At 43.7% G+C, this 14,036-nt stretch overlaps 1 protein-coding gene across 1 annotated transcript; it reads right to left on the minus strand.

Moving 5' to 3' along the window:
- Positions 1 to 334: 334 nt before the first annotated feature.
- cskl (c-src tyrosine kinase-like) lies at positions 335 to 13,715 on the minus strand. The gene is made up of 13 exons (XM_039680301.2): positions 13,512 to 13,715; positions 12,399 to 12,465; positions 12,207 to 12,320; positions 10,869 to 10,981; positions 9,440 to 9,659; positions 7,706 to 7,799; positions 7,319 to 7,384; positions 7,110 to 7,209; positions 6,512 to 6,602; positions 6,042 to 6,115; positions 4,972 to 5,167; positions 2,513 to 2,599; positions 335 to 1,469 (listed from the first exon to the last, which is right to left on the minus strand). The coding sequence occupies exons 2-13, from the start codon at positions 12,411 to 12,413 to the stop codon at positions 1,287 to 1,289; spliced, it is 1,353 nt and encodes a 450-aa protein (XP_039536235.1). The 5' UTR covers positions 12,414 to 12,465; positions 13,512 to 13,715; the 3' UTR covers positions 335 to 1,286.
- Positions 13,716 to 14,036: the final 321 nt, after the last annotated feature.

Consider the following 14,036-nt stretch of genomic DNA (forward strand, 5'->3'; position numbering starts at 1 on the left):
GTGGAGACTTTACTGTCTGTGGGAGAGTGAGTGTTTGTGTATAAAACAGAGTGTGTATGTGTGTGTGAGAGAGAGTGTGTGTGTGTGTATGTGTGTGCGAGAGAGAGAGTGTGTCTGTGTTAGAGAGAGAGTATGTGTGAGACAGTGTGTGTTTGTGTGAGAGAGTGTGTATGTGAGAGTGTATGTGTGTCCGTGTCTGTGTGAGTTCATCTAATGAGCACAAACATACACACAAGGTCAGCATCAAGTACACGAGTTTGAAAGATGCAACGTTCATCGATAGTGACGAGGTCACTTCCTGTCAGCAGCTCCGCCCCCAGCGATGACACTGTCACACAGATGGAATGATTTATTCATAATCATGGCAGAATATATAAAACAATGAACACTGAAACACTGAAACGTTACTCAAGGCCTCTGAGCATGCAGACACACACACACACACACACACACACACACACACCTCGTCATCTTTGATCCAGTTCTTTAAATATATTTTAATATAAAACAGGCCGACGCACCGAGAGTTAGACGAGCCTCTAGAGTCCGCTAGAGGGAGTGTGTGTGTGTGTGTGTGTGCGTGTTGGCAGGCACATGAGCTCAGCAGGGGTGTGTGAGTGTGTGTGTGTGTGTGTTTCCCTGCTCATTGCCTCAGTTCAGTCATGTTCACACACACACATCTCGATGCAGAAGAACAAATCAACAATACAATCATTAAAAAGGCAGAGTTAAAAAAAGAAAAGAATAAAAAAGACACACGTTGAGTCTGTGAAAGAGTGACATCAGAGGAACACAGGCACTGTCGACTCCAGCACACACACACACACACACACACACACACGACCCACTCGACACACATTAGGCCAATTCAGTCGCACAGAAAATGCCAGGAACGTGTTGTTTGTGTTTTGTTGGATCAGTGTTACACAGTTGGTCAGTGTGATTTCACTCGACAGAACACATTTACTCAGTGTGTGTGTGTGTGTGTGTGTGTGTGTGAACATGACTGATCACGACATGATTTATCATGCAATTCTAAATCCAATGTTTGTTTGTGCGGTGTGAATTGGCCTTAACACGCATGACACACTTGCAAAATTCACACACACACACACACACACACACACACACACACACACACACACACACACACACACACACACTCACTCTCCCGTGTGTTCCTCTGGTGACGTCACGGATCAGGAGAGTGTGTCAGCTCAACAGTCTCAGTCGTCAGCAGCAGGTGTGTGTGTGTGTGTGTGTGTGTGTGTGTGTGTGTGTGTGTGTCACAGGTGCAGCTCCTCGGCTCGGATGCGCTGGAGCTTCTCCCTCATCATGAGGAACGAGGGCCGCTTGGCGGGATCCAGACTCCAGCTCTGCTTCATCAGCTCGTACACCGCGGCAGGACAGCCGTCCGGAGCCTCCATCTTATAGCCCTTCTCCACCCGCGGCACCACCTCCCTCAGCGGCTGCAGGGGTCAAGAGGTCAACAGCTCATTTATATAGCACCCGGGAGGGCTCATCGGATATACAGGTTCATTTGCATATACAGGTGAAACTCCAAACATGTGAATATCGTGGAGAAGCTTTTATTGTTTTAGATGATTGTTTTACAGCTTATTATGAAAATCCCAAATTCAAAATCCCAGAAAATCTGAATATTAAATGAAATCAATGAAAAAAGGATTTTAAATGCAGAAATGTCGGCCCTCTGAGAAGTATAATCATGCATGTGTATAATATGCTAAATATATTAGCTTCACCTTTTAAATGACTCAAATACTTCTTCGAGTGTCACCTGTATGTGTGTAATATTGTAACGCAGGTCATTTCCCAGCACTGGATGAGACGAATGAATGATTTGAACTCTGGATCAAGAGTAACTCCCAGATTGGGCACGTTAACACGCATGTGTGGAAATAAAGCTGAGGATCATCGGCATAAATGTGATGTGAAACTTTAAGGGACTCAAGAATAAGACGCAGAGCGAGTGAACATAGAGGAACTAAAGCTGGACCCAGAATAGAGCCCTGGGGAACGCCACGAGTGACGGAAACACACACTGAACCGCACGACACACACACACACACACACACACACACACACACCACCATCTGCTGGACACACACACACTGCCATCTGCTGGACACACACTGAACCGCACGACACACACACCACCATCTGCTGGACACACACACACACCGCCATCTGCTGGACACACACTGAACCGCACGACAGACACACACACACACACCGCCATCTGCTGGACACACACACACCGCCATCTGCTGGACACACACTGAACCGCACGACAGAGACACACACACTCGTTTGACCCTCGACACACACTCGTTTATGATGTACGGGGAACAGCATTAAAGCGGATGTTTTAGCCCAGGGAGAGATGATTTGTTCTCTCGAACACAAACGCTGCTTTATTCACACGCGTTTCATGTGATATTGCAGTTTTGTGCTTCAGTTATACTGGCAGAGAAACACGTGAAACTCTTACGATTCTGGGGTACGGCACACGGCCGAACGAGTAAATCTCCCACAGGAGCACGCCGAAACTCCACACGTCAGACTTGGTGGAAAACCTCTGCGGAGAAAAGAGAAAACTCTGTCATTACACACACCCAAAGCTCTTACGGCTGATCATACACTCTTATTCGCTCCTCACTGTGGGGTGAAAAGAAATTCATTCACACACACTCAAACACACTCTCGCTCACAAACACACTCACTCACTCACTCACTCACTATCTCACTCACTTACTCTCTCACTCACTCACTCTCTCACTCACTCACTCACTATCTCACACACTCACTCACTCACTCACTTTCTCACTCACTCACTTTCTCACTTCACTCACTCACTTTCTCACTCACTCACTCACTCACTCACTCACTCACTTTCTCACTCACTCACTCACTCACTCACTTTCTCACTCACTCACTTTCTCACTCACTTTCTCACTCACTTTCTCACTCACTCACTCACTATCTCACTCACTCACTTTCTCACTCACTCACTCACTATCTCACTCACTCACTATCTCACTCACTCACTTTCTCACTCACTCACTCACTCACTCACTCACTCACTCACTCACTCACTCACTTTCTCACTCACTTTCTCACTCACTCACTTTCTCACTCACTCACTCACTTTCTCACTCACTCACTCACTCACTTTCTCACTCACTCACTTTCTCATTTACTATCTCACTCACTCACTTACTTTCTCACTCACTCACTCACTTTCTCACTCACTCACTCACTCACTCACTCACTCACTCACTCTCTCACTCACTTTCTCATTTACTATCTCACTCACTCACTTTCTCACTCACTCACTCACTTTCTCACTCACTCACTCACTCACTCACTTACTCACTTTCTCACTCACTCACTTTCTCACTCACTCACTTTCTCACTCACTCACTCACTTTCTCACTCACTCACTTTCTCACTCACTTTCTCACTCACTCACTTTCTCACTCACTCACTTTCTCACTCACTCACTTTCTCACTCACTCACTCACTTTCTCACTCACTCACTTTCTCACTCACTTTCTCACTCACTCACTTTCTCACTCACTTTCTCACTCACTCACTCACTTACTCACTTTCTCACTCACTATCTCACTCACTCACTCACTCACTCACTTTCTCACTCACTTTCTCACTCACTCACTTTCTCACTCACTCACTCACTTTCTCACTCACTCACTCACTTTCTCACTCACTCACTTTCTCACTCACTCACTCACTTACTCACTTTCTCACTCACTATCTCACTCACTCACTCACTTTCTCACTCACTTTCTCACTCACTCACTTTCTCACTCACTCACTCACTTTCTCACTCACTCACTTTCTCACTCACTCACTCACTTACTCACTTTCTCACTCACTCACTTTCTCACTCACTCACTCACTCACTCACTCACTCACTTTCTTACTCACTCACTTTCTCACTCACTCACTCACTTTCTCACTCACTCACTTTCTCACTCACTCACTCACTTTCTCACTCACTCACTCACTTTCTCACTCACTCACTCACTTACTCACTTTCTCACTCACTATCTCACTCACTCACTCACTCACTTTCTCACTCACTCACTCACTTTCTCACTCACTCACTTTTTCACTCACTCACTCACTTACTCACTTTCTCACTCACTCACTTTCTCACTCACTCACTCACTCACTCACTCACTCACTTTCTCACTCACTCACTTTCTCACTCACTCACTTTCTCACTCACTCACTCACTCACTTTCTCACTCACTATCTCACTCACTCACTCACTCACTTTCTCACTCACTCACTTTCTCACTCACTCACTCACTCACTTTCTCACTCACTCACTTTCTCACTCACTCACTTTCTCACTCACTATCTCACTCACTCACTCACTCACTCACTCACTCACTCACTCACTCACTCACTCACTCACTCACTCACTTTCTCACTCACTATCTCACTCACTATCTCACTTTCTCACTCACTCACTCACTTTCTCACTCACTATCTCACTCACTATCTCACTTTCTCACTCACTCACTCACTCACTCACTTTCTCACTCACTCACTCACTCACTTTCTCACTCACTTTCTCACTCACTCACTTTCTCACTCACTCACTTTCTCACTCACTATCTCACTCACTCACTCACTTTCTCACTCACTCACTCACTTTCTCACTCACTATCTCACTCACTATCTCACTTTCTCACTCACTCACTCACTCACTCACTCACTTTCTCACTCACTCACTCACTCACTCACTCACTTTCTCACTCACTCACTTTCTCACTCACTCACTTTCTCACTCACTCACTCACTCACTTTCTCACTCACTCACTATCTCACTCACTCACTCACTTTCTCACTCACTCACAAACTTACAAACTCTCACTCACTCACTCACTCACACACACACACACACACACACACACACACCTTCTCGCGCAGGGCCTCGGGCGAGGTCCACTTGACGGGGAGTTTTGCCGTGTCCTGAGTGGACGAGGCCTCTTTGGTCAGACCGAAGTCGCTGACTTTAGCGATGTTGTCGTCGGACACCAGGACGTTACGAGCCGCCAGATCTCGGTGCACAAAGTTATTAGCCTCCAGATACTCCATGGCTTCACACACGTTACTGAAACACACACACTCCTGAAGATCCCAGTGGACAGACAGACATGTTGTGTGTGTGTCTTTAAGTAAGACGGTTGTTATATCAGCATAAACGCGTCAGGGTGATCAGCATCCGACAGAGAACAGAACAACAGACACAAAATGGCCGCCGCTGCGTTTGTGTGAAACGAGAGAGTCCACGATACTGGAGGGCTTAATTAAAAATCTACACAAAATATTGATTTGACTAGTTTTAATATTTTATCAGCTCACAAAAGCTAAACCCGTTCCTCGCGAGTGTGTATCGCTGATGTCATCAGTGTGTTTCTGTGTTCTGGTGTTATTGGGGAATAATAAACTGCTGGATGAGTGATTGACCAATCAGAATCAAGCATTCCACAGAGCCAATAAAGATAACTATAACGATAGCTCTATTCTAGGGCTGTGCAAAAATAAATCGCAATTAATCGCATCCAAAATAAAAGTCTGTGTTTACATAATATATTTGTGTGTGCTGTATATAATTATTTTGTATACATAAATACACACACATGCATGTATATATTTAAGAAAATGTGTTATTCATATATAAGATATTTATATTTATATAATATAGATTATATATACTGTATATATATACAGAATTTAAGCGCTAATAATTCTTAAATATATACATGCATGCATAGGTATTTATATATACAAAATAATTATATACAGCACACACAAATATATTATGTAAACACAGACTTTTATTTTGGATGCGATTAATCGCTATTAATTTTTGCACAGCCCTACTATATTCACGTCTACACCGATGAACGATTGGTGAATCAAAGTCGTGCAAATGGAGTTCGTCTTTACGTTACACACACCGGACGATACAGAGGATTACTCACAGCGAGAACTGGAGCAAACACTCGCCGCCCAGGACCGTTCGACCCCGCGAGCGCAGGTAATCCACCAGACTGCCCTGTCACACACACACACACAACTAAAGCATTTAAATATGAGACATTATTGGCATATATTGATATTTATATGCAAGTGTCTGCTGTACTGTTATACAGATCTCACTGATTTACATTAGAAGCATCATAATTTCATATAAATATCAGCTAATTGCATATTTTTGCTCAGTTTGAGATGATTTTTCCTTCATATTCTCACTATATGAGGATTAAAAGCCTGATGCATCAAATATGATACTCAACAAACTTATTTAATTCAGATTTCGTCTAAATGTTCAATAAAACGTTAAAAAAAATGTAGAGAAGCTTTTTCTGATTATTAGGTTCAATTAAATTCAGATTCTCCAACACAAAATACGAGTGTTTTTGTTTGTATCGTGCATCATGACATCACTGACCTTCGCCATGTATTCAGTCACGATGAACAAACTGCCTCTCTCCTCCACGATCACACCCAATAACTGCACCAGGTTAGTGTGTCTCAGCCGACTGCAACACACACACACACACACACACACACACACACACACATAGATTTAAAGTCACAATGAAATCAAAATGTATGGTTTATAATGATTTATGAGTGCGCATCATCATCATCATTGTGTTAATAATGTCGAATCAGTTCCTCTCGCAGCATCTCTTCTCTGATGGCGAGGGCGGGGCTATAACCTGTCACTCACATGAGATCAGCCAATAGCAAACCACAACCAGCCAATCAGTTCCCCACAAGCCCCGCCCACATTCTTGTTCCAGAAGCACTTCACACACACACACACACACACACACACTCATGGTCTACTATTTCCGGTTAGAACCGCAACCCACTGCGCCATTAGAACTACAAACACGAATAGCAAGTGTTGAAAACTACAAACATGGCAGACGTGTGCGATCTAACTCACAGGAGGAACAGCGGAGAGTGTCAGAGGTTATACAGGAGATGTGGTGAGTTAATGGTTATGATGGGATGTTGTGGAGTGCAGGTTTGCTCACGTCATCACGGAGGCTTCGGCGAGGAACGCCTGCGCTGTGGCGTCGTGTTTGATGCACTTCACCGCGACCTTCGACCCTCTGTAATCTCCCAGCATCACATCTGAATACACACAACCAGTTGGCATCACACACATGTATCATCATCACACACACACACACAACCAGCTCGCATCACACACTTGTATCATCACACACACACACACACACACCTCCGAACTCTCCTTTCCCGATGGGCTGGATGAGCTTGAGGTCTCTGCGGGTCAGGGCCCATCCGCCTGAGGAGAACAAGCGCTCGAGATTAAACGAATGACCCTTTATTGATCAAGGACGCATTCAATTACACATTTATGAAGTCACAGAAGATTAGTTTTAATTAAAAGCTGTTCTTTTGATCTTTCTATTCACCAAAGACTCTTGAAATCCATCAGTTTCCACAGAAATATGAAACATCCTTCAACACTGATAATAATCATAATCTCGAGAGTCAGATGATCATATTAGAGTGATTTACTACATATTGACATATTTACCTTGTAATAATAATCTGCTGATTTTGAGTGTATTTTAAGGTTTGATTAGGAGTAAACGAGACTCACTCCTGGAGAACTCGTCCTGCGCCGCCACCGTCCCCTCCACCAGCTTCGGCTTGATGAGGCGCGTGCAGAGGCCGTCCGCGTCTTTGCTGTAGTGCTGAAACACACACACACACACACACACTTCCTGTGAACATGAGAGTGATGGACACATGCATGCTGGGATAGAGGTCACACACTCCTGAAGCTCAACACAACTGTTCTGAACATCATCGTATCCGATGTCCTCTCTCACACGGGTCACATGACCTCCAGTCCTCACTCCCAATGGTTATGACTCTCACACGGGTCACATGACCTCCAGTCCTCGCTCCCATTGGTTACGACTCTCACACGGGTCACATGACCTCCAGTCTCCCATTGGTTACGACTCTCACACGGGTCACATGACCTCCAGTCTCCCATTGGTTACGACTCTCACACGGGTCACATGACCTCCAGTCTTCACTCCCATTGGTTACGACTCTCACACGGGTCACATGACCTCCAGTCTTCACTCCCAATGGTTATGACTCTCACACGGGTCACATGACCTCCAGTCCTCGCTCCCATTGGTTACGACTCTCACACGGGTCACATGACCTCCAGTCTCCCATTGGTTACGACTCTCACACGGGTCACATGACCTCCAGTCTCCCATTGGTTACGACTCTCACACGGGTCACATGACCTCCAGTCTTCACTCCCATTGGTTACGACTCTCACACGGGTCACATGACCTCCAGTCTTCACTCCCATTGGTTACGACTCTCACACGGGTCACATGACCTCCAGTCTTCACTCTCATTGGTTACAACTCTCACACAGGTCACATGACCTCCAGTCTTTACTCCCATTGGTTACGACTCTCACACGGGTCACATGACCTACAGTCCTCACTCCCATTGGTTACGACTCTCACACGGGTCGCATGACCTCCAGTCTTCACTCCCATTGGTTACAACTCTCACACAGGTCATATGACCTCCAGTCTTCACTCCCATTGGTTACGACTCTCACACGGGTCCCATGACCTCTAGTTTTCGCTCCCATTAGTTAAGACTCTCACACAGGTCACATGACCTCCAGTCTTCACTCCCATTGGTTACGACTGTCACACAGGTCACATGACCTGTTTTCACCGATTAATTTGCAGTTTTGAATCTTGGTTTTAGGATTTTTCAGTGTTTAGCACCTATATATATATATATATACAGACACACATTTTCATTTATATATCATTATTTTCTTTTAATTATACTTTTTACATTTTGTTTTATCTTTCACCTTTATTATATATTTTATATATGTGATTATATATATATATATATATATATATACACACACACATGCACAATTTTGTTTATAACTTGCTCCTTTGTTATTTATTGAATAGCAAAATTCCCTCACTTTTGTTTATGATTAAAATATATTTTATTTATTTTTTCTTAATTTTTTATTTGTGTTTTATTTTATTGACTTCATCTATTAAGAGATTCATCTGAACATCCTGAACAACAGAATCAAACTCTTGTTTAGATGAACATCGCTTGAGTTTCACTGAAACACACTAGACGGCAGAGTAATCACACACACACACACACACACACACTCACTGTCGTTTACAGCAGGTTCACAAGACCTTGATGAGCCGCTTGTAATGACACGTCGTCAAGAGAAAAGGACAAAAGAATGACAAGAATGAGAAAAAAGAGAATGTGAGGAATTCCACACACACACACACACACACACACACACCTCCACCAGCTGCATGAGGTTGTCGAAGTACTCCTCCTCGTCGATGCTCAGCCTGCCGCTGTGGTAGATGATGCGGTAATGCTCCACCTTCGCGTCGCAGCTCACACACAGTGTGTAGTCGCCGGGGTAGTTTGTGCTCTCGCGCACCAGGAACAAGCCCGTCTCGGGCGGATACAGCAGCCGCTCCGCCGTCTCCCGCGGGATCTTCCCGTGAAACCACCTGACACACACACACACACCGGATCAGAGATCAGACACACTTTTCTCATTCCTGGATCCAGAAAGAGTTGTCAATACATTTCCTTTAAAGGGTCAGATCTGAGATCAGTCCTCGGCTCTGACATGAACTAGTATCCATTACATCATCACTGGATATTGGAAAGTTCATTTACAGTCAAACCAACATTACTCAGACTCCTTCAACATTTCCCATATTATCAGTTTATTCACTATAGTGAGAGATAAGAGCAGTTCTCGGATCAGTGGATATCGGACTGGTTTTGTCCGTCCTTCTGTTGGACTCTCACACATGGGTTATGTTGAATATCTACACAATTAGAGAATACCAGTTTAGCTCAACCAGTGACCAAGCAATGCTTCATGTTGTTCAGTGTGTGTGTAAATTACAGAAAACACACTTCAGCTCAAAGTGGACGAATCATATTTGCTCCCAAATGTTTATAAATGGGAGATTCAGCTGCACACACTAGTGAATCTGGTGTCTGAGTAACGTTCACTTTGACTGTTCCTCGGGAATGCTTCATATGCGTGTCATCGACCGTATCTGGTCCGTCACGAGCCAATGACCAAACATGTAATTAATGTGTGTGTCGGTGTGAGTTCATTGGATGACATCATAGCTGATGTGTTTCACTTCTGCTGAGAAACTGGGCGAGAGACAGTCAGCAGAACGTCCGATTTTACTAACTCACATGAAGAAAAGGGAACTGTCAATCACAACGGTGACGCTTCGGGGAAACCAGAGTCAGCGAGGTCAAAGGTCACGTCACATTCAAAACTCCCTCCTCGTCCTCCAAGATGTGTTTCTTTCTTCAGTGGAAAAGAACACTTACATTCTGAAGTGAACTACAACTTTAATGAAAGGTCGTGTCAGAGGTCACTGATTGGAGGCTGCGGTGTCACATGGAGACAGTGATGTCAGAGATTACAATAATGTGAATCTCGTGAATTAGTTGGGGCTCACAGCTCAAATCAAGTCCAGTTATAACAGAACAACGCTGTGTTGGCGTGGACTCTGGGTCACGAGTCTGTGTGAAACACACACACACACACACACACACACGATACATAATGTGTGTGTCATGATGTGATCCGACTCAACCATGCGATATAATACTACGATATTATGAGCCTATTTTACTGAACAGTTTCATCATATGAACATCTGAACTATTAAACATTTACTCACGGCATCAGGCTGAGCTTTCCTCCAGACTTCAGGCCTTCTCTCCGCTGGACGTAGTTGGCAGGAATCGTTCCCTCTCGCCCCACACTGCTCCTCGCTCGATACCAGTTCGGGTCCTTCGTCAATAAAGCAATTCATTAAAACAATCAATCAATGAAGATCACGAGCATGACAGCAAATTACAACTGAAGATTTGTTGTTTTGATGTATATATATATATATATGTGGGGTTTGAAATGAACACCGGTCAAATGTGTGTATAAATCAGCAGTGGCGGGAAACGCTGTCCAATCACGAGCCGGTTTGGCGTCACTGATGTTTACTCAGATTCAGCGCAAATCCTCGAGAGTCATGATATATTAAATACAGAGTATTGCACACAATCTGCTCATATCTGCTGACCTGAACACACACACACACACACACACGACAGATGACAGCGCTGAAGCGATAGCGGAGATTAAAAGCATTCGGTGAACAGAAACACGTTATTGTTTTTCCAACATCCTAAAGATTTGTGAACGTGAAGTTCTTTGAACTGTTGATCCGTCCTCATATTCCGCTTTATTTCTTTCTTTCGTTCTTCTCTTTGGCTAGTCGAAGCTCTGATTGGCCGCCGGTAACTTCATGTAGAAGCTAAATTATCCTGTGAGTGACAAAGTTCATTTCCAACCGTGCTGAGCAACGATTAATCACATCCAAAATAAAAGTCTGTGTTTACATAATATATGTGTGTGTGTACTGTGTATAATTATTTTGTATATATAAATACACACACATGCATGTATATATGTAAAATAGTTTTGCATGTATTTACAGTATATATATTTATATTTATAGGGTGGTGGTGCAGTGGATAAGACACATGCCTTTGGTGTGAGAGACCCGGGTGCGAATCCACTGTTACCTTGGTTACGCCTGATTGGCCATTACCTTGTTACCTTGGTTATGCCTGACTGCCGGTACCTTGGTTATGCCTGATTTTTGTTACCTTGGTTACGCCTGATTACCGTTACCTTGGTTATGCCTGATTTCCGGTACCTTGGTTACACCTGATTTCCGTTACCTTGGTTACGCCTGATTTCCGTTACCTTGGTTACGCCTGACTGCCGGTACCTTGGTTACGCCTGATTTCTGTTACCTTGGTTATGCCTGATTGCCGTTACCTTGGTTACGCCTGATTGCCGTTACCTTGGTTACGCCTGATTTCCGTTACCTTGGTTACGCCTGATTTCCGTTACCTTGGTTACGCCTGATTGCCGGTACCTTGGTTACGCCTGATTCCCGTTACCTTGGTTACGCCTGATTGCTGTTACCTTGGTTACGCCTGATTGCTGTTACCTTGGTTACGCTGATGATGGTCAGCAGGTCTCCTTTGCTGAAGGGAAGGTCCTGGTCGGTGCTGCCCTGGAAGTTATACTTGGCCACACACTCGGTGCCAGGCGGCCACGCTCCCTGTGAGACGAACAAACACACAACTTCTGTTAAACTCCCTCTAATGCAGAGTGAATGAGTGTGTGTGCGTGTGTGTACCTGTAGAGCAGACATGCTGAGTGAAGCTGAGACTCTGAGCGTCACACACCGACCATAACCATCAGAGCTGAGGAGACAAAACACACACGATCAGTCTGAGTGTGCGAGTGTGTGTTAAGAAGAAAGTCATATACACTGGGATGGTCTGAGTGAGAGTAAATCATGAAATCACATTAATCAAATATTAAACTACTCATTTACAAATGTTGAATATACATATATTTTCATTTAAATTACATGATTTCACCGCCGTAGCAGATTTATACAGGTGGAGCTGGGGAGGACTGATTCGTTCGTTCGTTCATTCATTCATTTGTTCATTCATTCATTTGTTTGTTCGTTCATTCATTTATTCTTTCATTCATTCGTTCGTTCATTCATTCATTCGTACGTTTGGTCGTTCATTCATTCTTCCATTAATTTTTTTGTTCATTCAGTCATTCATTTGTTCCTTCATTTGTTTGTTCATTCAATTTATTCGTTTGTTCATTCATTAGTTCATTCATTCATTTGTTTGTTCGTTCATGTTTGTTCATTCATTTGTATGATCATTAATTCGTTCGAACCTTCATTCATTCGTTCATTCATTCATTAACACTCTCATTCACACACACACACACTCACACTCTCTCTCTCACGTGCACACACCCTCTCTCTCGTACACACACCTTCTCGCTTTCTCTCTCACTCACACACACTCTCTCACTGACATCCACACACACACACACACACACCAACAGCCAATCAACACATGCTATCAGGTACCATAACTATTAAAAAAGTGTGCAAAATGCATCTTTTTTCAGTGTAAAAATCCTGGTTAATGAAATCTGTCCAGGTTGTTTTTTTCTGCACTATTACAGTCGTACAGACAGGAACTGCCACTGGCTTCACGAGAACACACACACACACTGCTGAAACGCCATGATTGATCATATCTCAATAACTCCGAATATCAGCATCAGCAGATGAGTTATGACGAGGAGTCGCTCATGATTAACATGCAGATCAATTATGAATTATGATATAGAGGACCACGCCTGCAGAACTTATGCACATCCTCACCTGTGATGATCATCTGCTTTATATATCAGTGCACACACACACACTCACCGGAGAGTCTCCCACAGAAGCGCGTGATGCTCCTCTCAGCTCCGGGTTGTTCCGAGCATCAGTCGGTCGGTGTGTGTGTGTGTGTGTGTGTGTGTGTGTGTTCGAGATCAGACTGTGTGTATCGGTCCTGTTGATGAAGAGGAACTGAAATGAGAAGAAAATGTCGCTGCACTTCGACGCGACGCTCCAGATTCTAGCGCGTCCACTCCGATTCACTGCAGCTCCCGCGAGCGACGCGACGCGTGACGTCACGGAGGAGACGCAGCGCACACGATAATATGGATAATATACGACATACACAAACAGAAATGGACTAATATTAAACCTAACATTATATTATTTAAAATTTAACTTGAGTATTATACCGAGGCCTTAAAAGACACAATAAATAAAAAAGCAAAACGGATGTATAGAATGATTTAATCATTTTCTTTTTGGAATTTTTGTGAGTTATCATCAGAGTCTGAATATATATATATATATATATATATATATATATATATATATATATATATATATATATAT

Source organism: Pimephales promelas, chromosome 10 (genome assembly GCF_988280905.1).
Source record: "Pimephales promelas chromosome 10, fPimPro1.hap1.1, whole genome shotgun sequence".
NCBI lineage: Eukaryota > Metazoa > Chordata > Actinopteri > Cypriniformes > Leuciscidae > Pimephales > Pimephales promelas.

Bases quoted from the DNA above. Each gene is read 5' to 3' on its own strand.
- cskl (XM_039680301.2), bottom strand. The intron at 7,800-9,439 runs GTGTGTGTGTGT...TGTGTGTTTCAG, and splicing joins ACCTCATGCAGCTGGTGGAG to CACTACAGCAAAGACGCGGA. The intron at 6,603-7,109 runs GTGAGCAAACCT...TGTGTGTTGCAG, and splicing joins GCCGAAGCCTCCGTGATGAC to TCGGCTGAGACACACTAACC.